The sequence below is a fragment of the Eurosta solidaginis genome, chromosome 3 (assembly GCF_040869045.1).
Source record: "Eurosta solidaginis isolate ZX-2024a chromosome 3, ASM4086904v1, whole genome shotgun sequence".
NCBI classification, from domain to species: domain Eukaryota; kingdom Metazoa; phylum Arthropoda; class Insecta; order Diptera; family Tephritidae; genus Eurosta; species Eurosta solidaginis.
Genome location: NC_090321.1, coordinates 284,224,850 through 284,244,660, shown reverse-complemented (window position 1 = coordinate 284,244,660; position 19,811 = coordinate 284,224,850). Strand labels below are relative to the sequence as shown.

At 39.5% G+C, this 19,811-nt stretch overlaps 2 protein-coding genes across 9 annotated transcripts in view; one reads left to right on the top strand and one right to left on the bottom strand.

Moving 5' to 3' along the window:
- Atg7 (Autophagy-related 7) overlaps window positions 1-19,811 on the top strand; it is a 43,399-nt gene that overhangs the window by 6,478 nt on the left and 17,110 nt on the right. For 2 of the 4 annotated variants that reach the window (XM_067776834.1, XM_067776833.1), the window contains 7 exons: window positions 5,615-5,930; window positions 6,030-6,225; window positions 7,979-8,301; window positions 8,358-8,564; window positions 8,863-9,166; window positions 9,239-9,427; window positions 9,492-9,674. In XM_067776834.1, coding sequence (XP_067632935.1) covers window positions 5,740-5,930; window positions 6,030-6,225; window positions 7,979-8,301; window positions 8,358-8,564; window positions 8,863-9,166; window positions 9,239-9,427; window positions 9,492-9,674 — 1,593 coding nt within the window. In that variant the 5' untranslated portion in view covers window positions 5,615-5,739. Of the gene's footprint in view, window positions 1-5,364; window positions 5,931-6,029; window positions 6,226-7,978; window positions 8,302-8,357; window positions 8,565-8,862; window positions 9,167-9,238; window positions 9,428-9,491; window positions 9,675-19,811 lie in introns of those variants that run through there. The other 2 variants (XM_067776832.1, XR_010951392.1) reach the window with 2 other exon arrangements.
- On the bottom strand, window positions 11,839-19,759 carry LOC137245725 (32 kDa beta-galactoside-binding lectin). Of its 5 annotated transcripts, XM_067776840.1 has the most exons (5): window positions 19,176-19,528; window positions 19,036-19,103; window positions 15,499-15,580; window positions 12,297-12,884; window positions 11,839-12,211 (listed from the first exon to the last, which is right to left on the bottom strand). In XM_067776840.1, exons 2-5 carry the CDS (start codon window positions 19,040-19,042, stop codon window positions 11,926-11,928), a joined length of 963 nt encoding a protein of 320 aa, XP_067632941.1. In that variant the 5' UTR covers window positions 19,043-19,103; window positions 19,176-19,528; the 3' UTR covers window positions 11,839-11,925. The 5 variants fall into 5 exon arrangements, with proteins under 5 accessions (XP_067632941.1, XP_067632936.1, XP_067632940.1 ...); XM_067776835.1 differs by lacking the exons at window positions 19,036-19,103; window positions 19,176-19,528 and adding an exon at window positions 19,637-19,759; XM_067776839.1 differs by having other exon boundaries at window positions 19,036-19,528.

Genomic DNA, 19,811 nt, shown 5'->3' with positions numbered 1-19,811 from the left:
TTAAGCCCCTAGGCGGTGTTGGCGCATCAATCAGATGTCTGTTGGGATGCTCAGGGTTCAGGGTATTCAACAGGAACTGTTTGGTTAGCATCTCATTTCTCTCCCTGATGGGGAGTATTCGCGCCTCATTATGTAGATGGTGCTCTGGGGACATAAGAAGACATCCCGTTGCGATTCTGAGAGCAGTATTTTGGCAGGCCTGTAGCTTCTTCCAGTGAGTAGTTTTAAGGCTTGGCGACCATATAGGGGACGCGTAGCATGCAATCGGCTGGCCAATTGCTTTGTAAGTAGTAATGAGCGTTTCTTTATCTTTTCCCCAAGTACTGCCAGCAAAAGATTTGAGGATTTTATTACGGCTCTGGATTTTCGGTACAATTGCGCCTGCATGCTCACCAAAATGTAGATCCTGATCAAACGTCACACCCAAGATTTTGGGGTGTAGGACAGTCGGTAGCGTAGTGCCATCGACGTGGATGTTCAAAATGGTCGACATTTGGGACGTCCAAGTTGTAAACAAGGTCGCGGATGATTTAGTCGGTGATAATGCCAGGTTTCGCGAGGCGAAAAAACTGGAGATATCAGGGAGGTAGCCGTTTATTCTGTTGCAAAGCTCATCGATCTGTGGGCCCGGGCTTGTGGCCATTATTGTGCAGTCATCAGCGTAAGAAACGATAGTAACTCCTTCCGGTGGCGAAGGTAGTTTTGATATGTAGAAATTAAAAAAATTGGGGACAGCACACCACCCTGTGGCACCCCTTGTTTAATTTTTGTTGGCTTTGATGTTTCGTTTCTGAATTGCACCGATGCCTGCCGACCACCCAGATAATTTCCGGTCCACCTTTTAAGACATGGGGAACGGGTAGACCCTTCCAAATCTTGCCGTAACGTGCCATGGTTGACCGTATCAAAAGCTTTTGATAGGTCTAGCGCAACGAGTTCTGTTCTATGGTGGGGCTTCTGATTTAAACCACAATTTATCTAGGTGCTAATGGCATTTAGCGCGGTGGTGGTGCTATGGAGTTTTCTAAAGCCATGCTGATGACAGGCTAGTTGCAAATTTACTTTGAAGTAGGGAGCAAAATGGCTTCAAGCATCTTGGCTACTGGCGATACGAGAGATATCGGGCGATATGACTCTCCTATGTTAGCTGGTTTCCCAGGCTTTATTAGCGGGACCATCTTGGCCATTTTCCATTTTTCGGGAATGACAAAGGTGGAAAGAGACAGGTTGAAGACATGCGCTAAATATTTGAAACCCTCTTCCTCTAGGCTTTAAAGCATCGGCATGGCTATGCCGTCTGGGCCCACTGCTTATATGGTTTAGCATGACCGATGGCATCCTCAACCTCTTTGGCGGTGATGGTAATCGGAGACGTGCTGAATTCATGCTTATGTGCGTATCTTTTGGCCATCCGTCTATCTTTGTCGACCTTAGAATGCATTATATATTGGCAGCAGAAAGCGCTCGCGCATTTTTTCGCATCCGACAGCACTTCATCGCCAAAGGCGATGGAAATTTTGTCATTGTGCTTAGACGGATTCGATAGGGACCAAAGTCAACCTACACCGGCAGAGAGGTTACAACCACTTAGGTGCTCCTTCCATTTCGCCCGCTTGTGTTCATCCACAAGCCTTCTGATGCGTTGGTTTTTACCCCTTATTTGGGGGTCGCCGGGATCCAGCTGTCTTATAAGGTCACGTTCTCTCGCTAAATTTGCGGCCTCCGCCAGAAAGTGAGGCCGAATTTGGGGAATTCTACCGGCGAGAATGAAGCGAGCCGAAGTGAATACAATGACCTTGCGGAAAGCACGCTCCCCTTGGCGAGCATCAGTTGGGATTGGGCGGTCAGCAAAGCGGTTGTCTGTAAAGGATTTGTATTCGTCCCATTTTCCTTTTTTAAAGTTTATGAAAGTGCGTATTTCTGTGACAATGAAGTCGGCGGTACGCTCGAGCGAAAAAAGTATAGGCAGGTGGTCAGATGCCAATGTTTCCATCGGCTGCCAGTTGACGCAGTTTACGAGTTCTGCGCTCACGATAGATATATCCGGCGAACTGTGGCAGCTTCCTATCATACGTGTGGGGGCATCTCCGTTTATTGTGCAGAACGTCGTTTCTTCTATTTGATCCGCCAACATCTCACCTCTACTGTCTGACTGCAAGTTTGAATGCTATAGATCGTGATGGGCATTGAAGTCGCCTAAAATAATGCGATTATTGCCAGTGAGTAATGTAGATTTTGATGATTTCTAGGTTTGCATCGCCTGGCCGGACAGATAAGCCTTGACGTTCTAAGACACTGTCCCTGCGGCCGATGTCGGGATCAAATAAATGATATTGCACTGAGTGGTGTAAGATAAACGCGAGGCCGCCTCCATTTCCGCTCTCACGATCTTTTCTGTGGACATTATACACAGAACAGGTCTGCAGAGCAGATCTTGCTGTGAGTTTAGTCTCTTGAATCGCGGCGATGCGGATGTTGTGCCGCTTCATGAAATCGACTATCACCGTGATCTTCCCAGTTAATCCATTATAGTTTAACTGCAGAACTCTGAAGTGCAGCGGGGGAGACGTCGTCACTCTAGGAGTAAGAGATGGGTGACTACGCCTGGGTTGTGAAAGGCTAGGACGCAACTGCTCTTGTGGCCCTGGGACTGGACGTCCTTGGGTAAGCATTGGGGTACCCGGTGTAATTGGGTTAGCGACCTGGCAACATGGCGCAATGAAACCCGTCGGCGGGTTGCCGTCGCGGAGACCAGAACATCTAGGAAAGTGGCACCGCCCAAGGCAAAAGATGCAAACGGGGGTAGGGACTAAGAGTCTGTTTCACTGACCTACACGATTGCTGCCGGAAAAGAGGTGGGAAGAAGACGGGGCAGGGGCTGATGCTCGGCACTGCTACCGACTCTACTACGGAGATAGTAGTTATGAGTGGTAGCAGCTGTTTGAGTTGTTGGCGCCGTGGGGCGCGAGCAGCAGCGGGTACTTGTTGCTGAGCAGCGGAGCTGCTGGAAGGTAGTGGGGGCGCTAAGGCGTTGACTACGGGACGCCCTTGGGCGTGAACAGCAAGGAGCCACAAAAGATTTATAAAAGTTACGTGGACGTCGGGTTTTGGGATCAAGCTCAGAACAACCTGTCCGATGCAACCATCCCTTACACGAGACACACTGAACAGAGTATGACCGTCCTAAAAATATTCTTTTCCGGCAGTTGCAGCAAAACCATTTCTCAGGACCGGGGTCAGGAGACGGACCCGGATTGGGTTCGATACCTTCCCGGAGCAAGAGAATATGGAGCAATCCCGCTGCAAGGAGCTGCTGGGAGGATGACAATTTATGGGAGGGACGCAACTAATTAAATGGGGGTACACTGAAATGACAGTCCTTGGTCGGGAAAAATCCCGAGTCGCTCCGGTACATAGAACCGACTGCCTTGGGAAGCGCCATAAGGTGTGTCGAATCAGCTGTTATAAGGTCACCGATACGGTTGCAAATAACGCACCAATGTCTGCAGCTTTAACATGCAAATGCAAAAATGTGAACCATATGGTCACAATGTTTTTGGATTTGCATATTAAATCTCTAACCGTATCTGGTTCGTGTACCTTTGGAACACGAGGAAATTCTTCTTATGATTTGCTTGCAACACAATTTTGGAGTTGGCTACTTTTCAACATCAGATGGCGCCAGTGTCGCTCGATCTGTCGTTCTCCATAAAGATACGCGCATATTACGCTGCGCGACACGTAGCGGCAGCAGCGCCTCACAGAGCGACATATTTTGGCAATTCACATTAAGCGGCAATCGAGCGACACATTGCGGCAAAAGTTTGTGTTTATTTTTGTTTGCAAAATGGACGACACAGTTTCTGAAGCTGTAATTATTTCATTTTTGTGCGAAGAAGAGGAAAGGAAAAGAAAAAAGATGTGGCTATGGGTCCAAGACATCTCATCTTCAAGATATGAGGAAGGAGAGTTCCACACTCTTTTGCCCAGATTGAAAAAAGATGGTGCAACATTCTTTGCATGTATTCCTATGAGGCAATTCACACCTAGCGGCAACAGCGGCTTTTTTGCCTAGTTGATCAAATTTGCCGCGCTGTGCCGGGTCGCGCAGTGCTTCTGACGCTAGGGTGCCTCATAAGAATACATGCAAAGAATATTTTGTAGTGTATTGCAGTGCTGCGTAGTGCAGCCTAATGTGGCCTTACAAAAAACAACTGGTCGAAACTAACCTTATGGAAATCAATGTAATCGATTAATAGTGCCATAACCATACCATAGTCAACCAATTGTTTTTTGGTTTTTCGCCATATCCATAACCTAAAAATATATGTTTGTAATTTTTTGCGTTTTCTTCATTTTTATGAAATTTTCACGATATTTGGGTTAAGGCACCATTAATCGATCTCATTGGAGATGGTTATGACGTATGGTTATGGCGTTAGGGTTAGGGAATTTTAATTAGGCCTTAATGGTGCCATACCATAACGCTAACGCCATAACTATGCCAAATCCAACCAATTGGTGTTTGGTTTCTCGCCATAACCATAACATAAAAATATTTCAGTTGATGAATTAAATAAGTTTTTGTAGATTTTATTCATTGTTTTGGATAAGTTATGACTAAGAGACTTCTTTTTTGTGGAATATGATTGTAACTTTTAGCGTTTTCTTCATTTTTATGAAATTTTCACGATTTTTAGATTAAGGCACCATTAATCGATCACATTGGAGATGGTTATGGATATGGATATGGTTACGACTATGGTGTTAGGTTTAAGGAAGTTTAACTGGCCCTTAGCTTGTGTTAAAAGGCCGAATTAATGGTGACTTATAACCATAAAGCCATAACAAGATAAAGCAGCTGATCGAACATACCTTATGGAAATTAATGTAATCGATTAATGGTGCCATACCGTAACGCTAACGCCATATCCAATCAATTGGTTTTTGGTTTCTCGCCATATCCATAACCTAAAAATATTTGAGTTGGTGAATTTAATAAGTTGTTTTAGATTTTCTTCGTTGTTTTGGATACGTTATGTCTAAGATACTTATTTTTTGTGGAATATCTTTGAAATTTTTGGCGTTTTCATCATTTTTATGAAATTTTCACGATTTTTAGGTTAAGGCATCATTAATCGATCACATTGAGATGGTTATGGATATGGGTATGGTTACGACTATGGCGTTAGGGTTAAGGAAGTTTAACTGGCCCTTAAGCTTGTGTTAAACTCATGTATATGAAAAACTGCTTCTGGGTCGGGGCTTTAACACATTTACACCTTGTCGAGGTATATTATTCTTACCGTGACCGCTATAGATCAGCTGATTGGTACTTTTTTTAATATGATATGACGCTTGTACGATTTTGACATTAGTCTATCGATTTACAAAATCAAACCAAATCAAACTACATAAATTTTTACTACGCAGGAATATTTTTATTGTTATTTTTGCGGCAATTGCTGTTGTATATATTTAAAATTTGTTCTTTGAAAAGTGGGGCTTCAGTTTTTGATTAGAGATAAACAAAAGCTGCATGGAACTAATGAATGAAGTAAACAAATGAAAATACGTGTGCGTGAGTTAACTCCCTAAACAAAGAACTTTTCAGATGTTCAGGGTTCCTTTATTGAGAAAAAATCATAAAAGGCGACGGTTAGACGAAAGAGCTTAAACTCAGCAATACAATACTTATTCAAATCAACAGAAGAGATTAAGGAAGTCACTAAAATAAATATGTCTAACGATAATGTATTACAATATTCGCCCCTACAATCTTTTGTCAATCCAACATTTTGGCATAAATTATCTGATATCAAATTGAATCATGATCGACTATCCGATGCACCGAAACCCATACATGGCTACTATACTAATTACAATGCGAAGGGATGCTTGCTCGAAACAGATTACTCTTCATTCAATGGGTAAGCATAGAGGAACATCTACGAAGCCGCGGAATCATATTTATTAAAAAAATGTCAGCTTTAGGCCAATTGTCTAATAAACAATTTTAATATTTTCAGCGATTTTGTTGCGCCACGACATTTTCAACCTGCCGCTGGCACACTTTACAACAAAAATACTATTGAGGAGTTCAAAGCGATTGACAAAAATAAATTGCTGCGTTCAGAGGGTTGTAAATTAATTGAAGACTTTCGTAATGATCGAATACTCGATGATCCAAAACTACTGGCACGGTTCTTTGTACTTTCCTTTTCGGTAATTTCCCACTAACTTTCTTACGTCACCTTTATATATTCATATACATATGTATTATATGAATTCTTATCTTGATATTTGCACGTGCGATTTAGATAAAACATGTATATATAGATTATGCTAATAGGAAAGTCGTAACTTAAAAGTTTTGCTAACAAGGGCATAGCTCACACATTCTGTTAAAACGGTTGTATCTCAGGGAATCATTAAAAACATGAAACAAAAAGTAAAAATCTGTATCCCAGGAAGCCGGCTAAAAAGGTTGTTACTGAAAAAGTAAATTTTTTAGCTGAAAAGATATGAATTTACCTGCAATTAATTTTTTCACAATTCACAAACCACTTAATTTTGTAAACTGCAGTATAGTATATGTTATACATATTTTCTATTGCATAGTTTATGCTGTTAATTCGTTTACGAATCTATTCTGTAAAAATTTTTTTCATAATAATTTATTAAAGACTTGCTTTTACCCGCTTCTTACTATGCGTAGATTTTGAAAAAAAGTAACCTAACTTTTATTTATGCGTAGAATTTGAGATTACGTTTAATAGGATAATAATATGGTAGTATGATTATGACTCATATAAAAATATATATTAATTTAAGATGTGTTCCATCACGAAACCTACCTTCTTTTTCAAAATAGTCTCATTTATGTTGTTGTTGTTGTAGCGATAAGGACACTCCCCGAAGGTTTTGGTATGAAATATAACGCGAAATGATCTAGCAAAAACAACCCTACGAAGAAGGCATTGTTACGACCTTTCATTTGATTCGTGAAACACAATCTGGTCCACATTTAGCGCAATATCTCCAAAAGATCAATCTTTGTTTATACATATGTAAATACCATTCTATTCTGAGTCGTAAAAAGACGTTCAAAGGTATCCCCACATAGTTTACTTTATTGATAAATCCCTCATCATCTAATATAGTGGGTCTCAAGACCCCAACGTAATAGGTATTTAAAAGGGTCCATAATTTGTAAAATAGATCTAGTGCAGTGAAAGTTGCACTAAATTCTATGCATTGGTTTCTGAGTGATGCGAGTACAAACATATAGACAGACTGTTGATTTGAGCTCAAAATGTATAACAATTGCCCCTCCCATAAAATTGCCTTTAAAATGTTCAATGCACAGACATCGTCTTGTTACAATTTGTTATACATACATACATATGTAGATATTGCACTGAGATATATCTTAACGTCCAGGTCAACATGCCTATAGAACAGGCAGGACGGCAGCTGACCACAAAATTTCAAAATGCAGAGGATTAGTGCTATGCGCCTTTTAAAAAGTTCAGTGACAGCAGAATTTGAATTGAAGCTGTACTTATCGCAAGACTGCCTCAAAAATTCAGAGCTCCCATCGAGACTTATCCAGAATAACCCCTGGCATATTTGATGCAATTGGAGAAAGCCAACTTTTTATCTGTAATGTGGAATGACAATATTATTTATTCAACACTTTTGAAACTGTTAGTTCCCTGGACTTTAGAGATTTATGGTGATAATTTTTTATACAACAACAGACTTAAATCTTACTTATCCACACTACTAAAATGTCCTACATGTGAAAGCCGTAAAGGTGGATTTACGTAAACGCTTCAGTTCCGTTGCTTCGAAATGAGCAAAGTGTTAATGAATCCGCCTTAACATCTAAACTAATCAGTCTTTCTTAAAAAAAACGATCAATAATTTCTCAATTAATTATAAATTGTTTATTTCTTTTACCAATTTTTTGCAGGATCTTTCCACTTACAATTACTATTATTGGTTTGCTTTTCCTTGTCCGCTTACCCCAACACTGACCATTCACACAGCTGCTCAACAATTATCAAACATTCCAGAATTGGAGCATTTTAATAATCTACTTAAAAACTGTGAAAAACGACTAAACTTTTTTGTTATCAAACAAGGCAAACTTTATGAGTTGAAAGATATTTTAAAAGATAGCACAATAATAGCAGAGCAACTTGATGATATTTACTTCGCTTTTGCCGATCCTAGTGAATATGAACATCCTTCATGGTTGATGCGTACATATGCAGCATATATATTTTACAAAATGTTAGTTTATCAATCATTTAGAAAAGATGAATAATTACAAATTGTATTGTATTTAGTCCTTTATTGATAGGTAAACCAGTAAAATTTTTATGTATACGTTTCAATAACAAAAATGAATATGGCAACAGTCTCGTTTATACTGTACAACAAACGGATAAAGTCAATTACGATGACCAAACACAATTCGTTGGCTGGGAACCGAATAGAAATCATAAAATGGGCCCACGAATGGTTTCGATGCGTGATAGCATGGACCCTACTATGTAAGCATACAAAAAGAAAAAGGTTTCGAAAGCTGACTGAGTGGAATATCACCCTATCTACAAAACTTTTCAAAAATTCTCCGGATCAGGTTTTGTTTGAAGAATGCTAGCTTAGAATTCTTTCATAAACACCTCTTTTCAGTTCAACGCGTATTTTTTTTTGTTTATTTTTTTTTTTTTGCTATTGGCAAATCTGAGAAAGGGCTTACTTCAAACAAATTCTAGAATAGGCTTATATATCACTCAGTCGTCGGTTCTTCGCTATGTTTTGTAATCAGTAATCGTTTTTATATTTTAGTTTAGTTGAAAGTGCCATAAACTTGAATTTGAAACTGATGAAGTGGCGTCTGGTCCCTGAATTAGATTTGGATGTTATATCAAAAACAAAATGCTTACTCTTTGGTGCCGGCACACTTGGATGCAATGTCGCCCGAAATTTACTTGCATGGGGTTTTAAACATATAACATTTTTAGATAGTGGTCGTGTTAGCTATTCCAATCCATTACGACAAACACTCTATACTCATGCTGATGCAATTGCGGGGAATGCAATGAAAGCAGAAATTGCTGCAAAGCGTGTCAAGGAAATTAATCCAACTGCGGTAAGTATGAGCTTTCATAAATATACAATATATTTCATAATATACTCAAACCATATTACTTAAATTACATAGATTTCTAATGGTTACGTTATGCAAATACCCATGCCTGGACATACCATCGGCACATCGTTGGAGCAACAAACGGATGCAGACTTAAATACAATTAAAAGTTTAGTAGAGGAGCATGACGTAATTTTTTTACTAACCGATTCACGTGAAAGTCGATGGTTACCGACAATATTGGGTGCTGCCTTTCAAAAGGTGCATAATTAGCGAAACAATGTGTTTGTTTATAATCTAATACATTCCTTTTTTTTACATACAGATAATGATTAATGCCGCTTTAGGATTTGATAGCTACTTAGTTATGCGTCATGGCGCTGCTTCAGAATGCGATGACATGGCAGGAGGCGATGCTAAGCAACCCATAGATATTGGTGATCTTAAATGTATAAATGGAAGCAATTTGGGCTGCTATTTTTGTAACGATGTTACTGCTCCTGGAAATGTGAGTGTACAAGTAATTATTATTTCTTATAAAGTTCGTATTATCATATTTTAAGGAAAAGATTGAATAACAGAGAGTATTTGTTGAGAAAAATGTAAAAATATAATAACGAAGTAGTCCAGATATATCCCTTAAAACGGCAGCCACCTTAGTGTGGTGGTAGCGCGCTTGCCTACCACACCGAATAATGTCGACATTATCCTTGAAGTGGTCCCGAAGGCATCTAAAGCACCAAAGAATACCCTGAAATTATCCGGAAATAATTCCAAAATTATATCGAAATATTCTAAATATAATCCCTCGAAATAAGCCTGAAAACAGTATCGAAATAATGCATTGCTACAACAACAACAACAACGAAATAACGCGGAGATATTCGCGAAACGGTCACGAAAAGAATCCGCGAAAACAAATCCCACAACGCTGATTAAATATAGTTGGTAAGAAGGAATAGAAGTAGCAATTTATCAGTCAAACAAACCACCACTGTATAGCTAAATGGCTTAGCCCAGCGGGTTAGGGGGTCAGAATATACCCGCGGTAGGTATGCCTGTCGTAAGAGGCGACTAAAATACCAGATTCAAGGGGCTGTGTAGCGCAACCCTTCAGGTTGCCAGCGCAATATATAGCTTCTCCAAACCCAATTGTCAACCTCACCTATCCGCGGCGAATCCTGTTTCACTAACAGACGAGGCTCTGGCGACCCCAGGCTCCTCAGGGAACTTTGGGTGGGGAGGGAGGGATGGCCTGAAGGTTTAACGTGGCCACATAAATCGTTCCCAAGATGGTCGGGCTAGCACTTTAATGATGCTGTGTTACCGGAGCGTACCGGATCTGTATCCGGTAAAGGACCATCACATCGATGGCACTCCCCAAAGCCTTCGGGGAGCAACCTTATCGCTACAACAACAACAGCTAAATGGTTAGCGCAGCGTGCCTAAAGCGTACTGATGATGAAGGCTTAGCACCCTTCGAAATGGAACTATCTGCGCAGCTATGGCAGGTTGTCTGAAAAAATTTCTAAATACAATTTTTCAATTATAGAAAAATTAAAAAATAACAATAATTATCATTAGAAAAAAATTGTTGCTCTATCCTTTTGAGCTCGAATCGAACCTTGAATCAGTTATCAAGAGGCCGATAAAAACAAAAACAATTGCAAATCAAAAATATCAAATATCGTGCTGAACACACAGCAAAACAAACATCTAGCAATTTATTAAAATTTGACATTACATTTATTTAATTACACTTGTTTAATTACAAAACCAATTGTAAAACGGGAAAGGGAGAATCGGCTATTGCTCACCACATTTTGAGCATAATATATCAAACAACTTTTCTGTTGTTTTTGTTGTAGCGATAAAGACACGTGTAGATACCTTTGTGGTTCCACTCATTTTCATGTAAGAATAAGCACAAAGTTTTTATATTTGAGGATGGCCTTGGTTTTGTTCGCGCTCACATTTTGTATAAAGGGGTATGCGCACAACACTATAGTATTTATCTCTTCGTGCAACATTTAAGAGAAATATATATGCGCGAAAAAACACGGGAAATAAGTACTAAGCCTAATTCATTTGAACTCACAGTTGAATTTAACCAAGGCGAGTTCGACCATACATACATATGCGACACACTACGGCGGCCGGTGCAGTACTGAATTTGCTTTCGATCTTAGCAATGCTGAGCGCAGGGTAAAAAATTTAAAAACTTAATTCTTTAATACTACAGAAAGTTGTGAATATCCCAACCTAAAATTTATTACATTAATATTACGACTTTTACGGCTCTCACCCTCATCCTGTCGTAATTTCACTTCGTAAACATCCTATCTCAAAACATTTTTCAAAATCACCCTATTTAAGGGTTTGTTTCGGAATTCGGTCGAAGAACGCCCTATCTCAGAGTTTTTTCATAAACGCCCTATATAACGGCAAAATGTATTCAATTTATGCTCGGAAAAGGAGATTTTGAAACCAATTCTGAGACAGGGTGTTTTTGAAATTAATTTTGAGTTGGGAGTTTTTCAAAAGTTTGCTGAAATAGGCCGTTTTTGAGGCGACATCTGACATAGGGTATTTTCCACTGAACAGCCGATTTTGTTTGTATCGAATATCCCCCATACTCTCTTGTCTTCAAAAGTTTTAAAAGTTCTTACATCTACACAAATACAGTTCATTTTATTGTAACATGTTTCCCTAAAACTAATGGCTAAGAATAGAATAAAAAAGTTAATGGAATGTTCGTGCTAGGCGCATTCGTAGTCGTGCTTGGAATATTTTTCAAAACCAGTACACGACGGGTCACCCATTTGCAAATGATCTACACCAGTCACATGCATATTTAAACCATTTATGCAAGTTATTTTGAAACCAACTAGATTTTCGAAAACATTCGTTGTACGGTAGGCGTAACTACAAAAATTGTAACCATCAACAGCAGTGAGAAATTCACGTTCTGTAAAAGCGATAGCCAGCTTAAATTGCTGATTAAAAACGAATGGAAAACCGCCATGACGCTCCTCTTGCCCAAATCTGAAAAAGCAAAATCGTTTTTTAATAAAATTTGTTACAGTAAGAAAAAATAAATAAAAATATTTATATTTCCAGTTCCACTTACTCGAAAGTTTTATTCATCGAATTGCGCACAACAACTTTCTGATCGAAACGAATGCTGAAATGCAGCTCCTCCTTTTTTGTATCACTCTCCAAAAACTTAATTATGAATTGTCCTTTTTTATTGTCAAAGCAACGTGCTGTTATCACTATTAAATGTCCTGGACTAAACATTATTGGTGAATCATTGCTAAATGCTTTACCAAAATCTGATGCTTGTATGGCGGGCCAAGGATATGGAAAAATGGTACGATGATCAACTTGCTTGATTACTTGTATTTGTTCACATATTTCTATCGAGCGTAAGGTTGTGAGTGGCAATCGATATTTGAATGTACAAAAGGGACGATTATTGATCGCTATGTGAAATTTGTCTTCACATGCGAGTATATAAATTACAAAAAATTCCCCCGACTCAATTGGATTTTGCAGTGAATGACCTTCAATGTCATGTATCTCTTCCTCGCCCCATACGCCATTGATACGAGCATTACGCACAATGATGTCCTTGCGAAAGAAACAGGCAAAACGAAGGCCGATGTCAGCATTTGGGTCTATTACCGATTTTGAGGTGGATAGACTGATGTGGAAACTAAAAAAAATGAAAGATTAGAACTATTATATCATACTTTTTTATTTTATGAATATTAGTTATATAAGATGAGTTTAAAATGTTTATTTATTTTCGTTGAGTCTAATTTGAACAAAGTATAGGAATGAATGGGACTTAATGGGGTTTAAAAATACTCTAACATATAGCACATACCAATAAACCAGTGACCGTAATGGTTATAACTTTCAGCAGAAATTTCAGCAATGAATTGAAGTGACTACAAAGCCTATTATCCATAAAAACCATATCGTTCTGTTTCTGCGTTAACCCCGTACTTAGTTTGCAATGCGCAAGTTGTTCAGTAATAAAATGATTGCATAGCTGCACCAGCAGCTGAAAAAGATCTTCAAACTCTAAGCGAGATACTACATCACATATTAAAGCTCGTTATATACTGGTCTCGTGAAAGTGGTCTCAAAGTCAATTATGCGAACACTTAAAGGGCTCAATTCACCAGACGCTTAAAGATACCACCTTTCAGGCCGCCGCTCTTGAATGGAGTGAGGCTTAAGCATTCGCCTGAGGTAATATACATTGGCGTTGTCTTAGACAGCAAACTTGAACTGGAACTGCGACCGGAACATACATATCGAGGACAGAACCAGGAAGGCTTTAACCGCCCTCTGCGCTTCTAAAGCAGCCGTGTGTGATATGTGGGGTCTGGGGTCTACACAATGAGGCGATACTACTCCCAAACAGGGAGAGAAATGAGATGCTAACCAAACAGTTCCTGTTGAATAGTCAGCAACCTGGGCATCCCAACAGACATCTGATTGATGAGCCAACACCCCCCAGGGGCTTAAGGAGTCATCTCCGTAAGCATTATGAGGAAATACGTCAACTGAGAACTCAGTCGTATGAAGCCAAAAAGCACAGGCAAACAGGCGTCGGTCCTTTATGCCGGGAATTGCCCGGTGAATCCAGTACGCAAAGAACAGTACCAAAAACTTGCGGAAGAGGAACGCTTACTCCCCAGGGAAGCGCGAGTCACTCTAGCTCAACTTCAATCTGGATACTGTAACAGATTAAACTCTTACCTATCCAGAATCAACCCCGACATACAAAATGTATGCCCCGTTTGCAATGTGTCCCCACATCTCATTAATTGTAATGTGGATCCCTCGCCTCTAACACCCCTCTCATTATGGGCCACCCCTGTTGGAACAGCAAGTTTCTTTGGACTCCCGTTAGAGGATATTGATGACAACTTGTGCTCGGCCGCACCTATTGGATGGGGGAAGCACTGCTACAACAACAACAACAACATATGTGGGATCTAAAGTCAAATTTCCCACATTTTCAAAAGAGGTATACCTCTAGCTGATCCAGTGGTAGCACATACCTGTCTATTATATATATATGTATATCCGAAAGTAGTAATAATGCTTTAAGAATGGGACTGCTTAAAAACTTTTATATTTTATTTATTAAGCTTCCTTTAGATCTTTGTATGCACTAGGGGTGCTCCTAGACAAAATCTTTGAATAAATTATACAAAAGACCACAAGAAATAAAAGCGGAGCTATCGCGCCTTTACTTCTGGGTCCGAATCTATTAACCCGAATTGGAATTTTTTCAACCCTAGAGGCCCTTTTCATATTCGCCAGCCATTAAGCTGGAGGAAAATCGTATTCAAAGTCCAAGAAGCAATCCAATAGTACAAAAGCGGTTAGAACCGTTGAACCAGACCAAATTTTTTTTACATATCTGTACTCGTTGTAGATAAGTGTGATATCTGAATCATACCCCAGCGGGTAAGGGGGTCAGAATATACCCGCGGTAGGTATGCCTGTCGTAAGAGGCGACTAAAATACCAGATTCAAGGGGTGTGTAGCGCAACCCTTCAGGTTGCCAGCGCAATATATAGTTTCTCCAAACCCAATTGTCAACCTCACCTATCCGCGGCGAATCCTGTTTCACTAACAGACGAGGCTCTGGCGACCCCAAGCTCCTCATGGAACTTGGGGGTGGGCAGGGAGGGGATGGCCTGAAGGTTTAATGTGGCCCCATAAATCGTTCCCGAGATGGTCGGGCTAGCACCTTAATGGTGCTGTGGTATCGGAGCGTACCGGATCTGTATCCGGCAAAGGACCATCACATCGATAACACTCCCCAAAGCCTTCGGGGAGCAACCTTATCGCTACAACAACAACAACAACATATCTGAACCATAGACGTCACATCCTGTGTCTCTTTCCTTCACCCGCTGAAGATAGGCGGCCTCCAAAGGTTTGTGAACTGTTGATTGGTACTGAGCTTTTCGCACATAGCCGAGTACACTAAACATTGCGTATGGTTTGCGTACAAGTACGCAACCGTAATGAGCTACCACCAACGTAATTTGTATTTCACGTGTTTGTGTTTGAAGCAATAATAAAATATAAGAAAATGTTATTGAAAATAGCCGGTTTATGGAAATAAATAAATTTGTTCCCAAATCAAAAAAAAAAAAGAATAACTTAGTAATATAAACATTGCTTACGTACTATTTATTGTATACGTGTTGATACTTACTATTTTTATACGTCATCAATCTCAAATAGACACAATGACTGGTTAAAATGTGGCAAATATATTCTAAAGCATTACTTACCGAGCAGCGCTATCAATGGTTTTCGCCACGATTTCCAAAGCTTGTCCAAATTCCAAATGGTGTGCCAAATTGCCAGCATATTCTGTTAGCATAGTTTTACACAAATTAAAAATTTTATGCTAATTATGCAATTTGGAAAAACAAAAAAGAGGCCTATTAAAATAATTTCGATTTAAATCAAAACTAAGACCGCTTAAAGCAAATGACAAAAGAATACTGCGACTTGTTATCTGTGTATACTTTTTCTATTATAGTAGAAAATCTTGAAATGTTCATCCATTTAAGTAAGTTAACAATTTCGTTACAGTTTCATTATTGATATCACATTGAATGAGTAGTGAAGACATTGAGAACGGTACTATTACTCAAACTTTGGTATTACTGTTGTTGCAAATATGCTTTATCTAATCGTTAATCGTTCTACGTACTTTTTACATATTTATTCAATTTAGTTGTTGTTTTATGTACTTTTCACTCTCTTTCTCTCGCGCAGTTAACTTTTTTTAGTGATATTGGTTGCTAAAGATCTTTTAACCAATTTTCTTTTATATACCCATCTGCACTAATACACATGTTTTCATTAAATTGTTAACGGAACACGCAGGAATATATACATATTCAATCCATTGTTACAAATGAATTGGCTTATTCGATTTCCCCATATATTAACCCATATCAATATGGGTTTTCAGTGAGAAATCCACTTGTTAGAATTCACTGCTTATTTATGTGCATCTCTAGCTGAATCAAGAATAGCCTGTCTATTGATGTCAATAACACCGACTTTTGATAAAGCTTGCCACTCGATCCTACTATCTAAAATTGACCGCATAGGGTTTCCACTTTTTTTTATGTGCTGGATATCCTCCTACCTGAAAGATAGAACAATAGGATTGTTTATTACGTTCTATCAATGTTACGTCTGGTGTGACGCAAGGTAATTATCTTGGTCCTATTTGATTTTTATTGTTTATTGATAAACTTCCGTTGCGCCTTGGCAACCGCGCTACTGTTAGCAGCCATAATTTCGAAATAGCAAAAAAACTTCGTTTATTTGGGAACCAGCATTAACACAAACAACAACATCAACCCTGAAATCCAGCGTAAAATCACTGTTGCCAATAAGTGCTACTTTGGACTAGGTAGGCAATTGAAAAGTAAAGACCTCCCTCGTCAAACGAAAATCTTGCTCACAAGTCCCTTATCGTACCTCTGCTGATATATGGTGCTAATCATGGACCATGACAACATCGGATGAAGCGGCTTTGGGAGTTTCGAGTTCTTCGAAAGATTTACGGTCCTCTACGCGTTGGCGATAGCGAGTACCGAAGAAGATTTAATAATGAGTTGCACGAGCTTTACGCAGACGCCAACATAGTCCAGCGAATTAAAACGCATTGGCTACGCTGGCTATGCCATGTTATACGAACAAAAGATGAATCCCGGCTAAGAAAGTATTTTTATCGGAACCCGCCTATGGTGGCAAAGAAAGAGGGCGGCCCCACTCAGCTGGAAGGACCAGGTGGAAAGCGATTTAAATTCCCTTGGTGTGACCAATTCGCGCAGAGCAGAGCGAAAAACCGACTGGCGCGCCTTTTGGACGGTCATAACCGTGTATACGGTTAGGCGCTAATTAAGTAGGGAGTAAATAAGTATAGACCTTCCTACCGTTCTGACGTATTACAGCTCCTTAATGTTTGCCGATTACGTCAAACCTTATATGCCTATCCGCCCCAAAGAAGACAGATTGCGTCTTAAATCTGATTTGAATAACTTTGTTATGTGGTGCGATGGGAACAACCTGGAACATAACATACAATAATTTAAGCCCATGTGCTGCATGAGGCGAGCTTTGCCAGTGCATAGCTACACCATTGGTGTCTACCTAATTGAACAGACTATAAGCTTCATTGATTTGGGTGTTACAATGGACCCTAAAATAGATTTTAAGTCCCATATTGAAAGTTACGTAGACCGCGCTAAAGGACTTTTAGCATATGTTAAACGTTGGTAAAAGATGCATTGCGATAAATTTTAATTTGTTCAAAAACAACTTTTGCTTGAGAGAGCTACAAAAATCTTCCTGCCTACAACAGCCGCTCAATACTTATATAATTACTCTAGTTACAGAGTTGTTGTTGTTGTTGTAGCAGTGCTTCGTCCCATCCAATAGGTCTGACCGATCACAAATTGTCATCAATATCCTCTAACGCGAGTCCAAGGAAACATGGTGTTTCAACAGGGATGGACCATAATGAGAGGGGTGTTAGAGGCGTTGGTTCCACATTACAATTGAAGAGATGGTTGGTGTCATGTGGGGACACATTGCAAGTAGGGCATACATTTTGTATGTCGGGGTTGATTCTGGATAGGTAAGAGTTTCACCTGTTACAGTATCCAGATCGAAGTTGGGCTAGAGTGACTCGCGTTTCCTAGGGAGTGTGCGTTCCTCTTCTGCAAGTTTAGCAATTCCTGACATAAGAGAGGTCCGACGCCTGTTTATGGAGTTCACCAAGAACATGTTTATGTTTTTTGGCTTCATACGTCTGTGTTTTAGGTGCCGTATTTCCTCATAGTGCTTACGGAGGTGACTCCTTAAGCCCCTGGGCGGTGTTGGCTCATCAATCAGATGTCTGTTGGGATGCCCAGGTTTCTGGGTATTCAACAGAAACTGTTTGGTTAGCATTTCATTTCTTTTCCTTATTGGGAGTATTCTGGGGACATAAGGAGACGACCCGTGGCGGTTTTGAGGGCAGTATTTTGGCAGGCCTGTAGCTTCTTCCAGTGGGTAATCTTTAGGCTTGGCGACCATATCGGAGACGCGTAGTATGCAATCGGCTGACCAATTGCTTTGTAAGTGGTAATGAGCGTTTCTTTATCTTTTCCCCAAGTACTACCAGTAAGAGATTTGAGGATTTTATTACGGCTCTGCATTTTCGGTACAATTGCGGCTGCATGCTCACCAAAATGTAGATCCTGATCGAACGTCACACCCAAGATTTTGGGGTGTAAGCCAGTCGGTAGCGTAGTACCATTGACGTGGACGTTCAAAATGGTCAACATTTGGGACGTCCATGTTGTAAATAAGGTCGCCGATGATTTAGTCGGTGATAATGTCAGGTTTCGCGAGGTGAAGAAACTGGAGAGATCAGTGAGTTAGCCGTTTATTTTGTTGCATAGCCCATCGATCTGTGGGCCTGGGCCTGTGGTCATTATTGTGCAGTCATTACAGAGTCGTAGATTGGTGTATAGTAGTAAAACTTACTAGAGGGTTGGTAAATAGCACATTTTTGCTTGGGAAGATTATGTTTAACGTCCTCTTGAGCCCGTCGAGAAATCTTCAGCCTCTTCATAACCACATGCAGATCAAAATTTGAGTTGCATAAACCTTTCCGTTGTTAGTGCGAAGATTTTAATAATAATAATCATTTTAATACCTCTGCTTTTCTCTTCCTAATTTAAAACCATATATTTACTGCCTTGAATAATTAAAAACAATTTTTAGGGTGGGTGCCTTACAAACGCGTTCTTTCTCACCTCCCATGCAGCGCAAATAATTGAAAGTTGTACTCTGATGCTCGAAATCACGTCCATTCCGCCAGCATCTATAATAATTTCATACTATATAAAAATTTTGTGAATAGTATCGATCGATTATGATCTTGATAGAAGCTCACAGCTGGGTATATAATATTCGATTACGCCCCAAGTTAGACTCGCTTACTCGGTTTGTTTGTTAATTATTATTGTTTTTAATGCGTTTTCACAAAACAGATGTTTAAACACAAGTTTGTTTTTTTGTAATTTTTCACAGTGTTCAGATTATTTTTACTTTTTATTTATAACGACTTGCCCACATTGATTTCTGATTGCTATCAAATTCATGATGAATAAAGTTTTAACAGGCGCTTAGACTAAATTATTTTAATAAACTTTCTTGCTTAGTTTGTTTTGATTTCTTTAAGGCTTTAAGTGCGTGCGTCGCAAGTTAGCCGACATTATCTACTGGCTTGTATGTGCATACATAAGTACTTTACTTTTGTGTTCACGTCATTTATTTGATTTAAACTTGTTTTATTACGTCACATCTAACAAAATCGCATGTGCTCTTCCTACGCTTAGTGAATTTGCTATTTACCTCTCACAATTAAACAATATCTAAACACGCCTCTCAATTTATTCAAAACAAGGTGATGATTATTGATATACATATGTACATACATATGTAAATGTCACCCATGTTAACCCAGCTGAATTGGAAAATATTCCAAATTTATTTCGAGCGACAGTCGTACGCATTTATAAATGTGAAT

Coding starts and splice junctions, on each gene's coding strand:
- LOC137245725 (XM_067776835.1), bottom strand. CDS start 19,721: ATGTATGTACATATGTATATCAATAATCATCACCTTGTTTTGAATAAA. Junction 12,885..15,498: donor ACCATTGATAGCGCTGCTCG/GTAAGTAATGCT, acceptor CATTTTTTTTAG/TTTCCACATCAGTCTATCCA. Junction 12,212..12,296: donor TCGATGAATAAAACTTTCGA/GTAAGTGGAACT, acceptor TTGCTTTTTCAG/ATTTGGGCAAGAGGAGCGTC.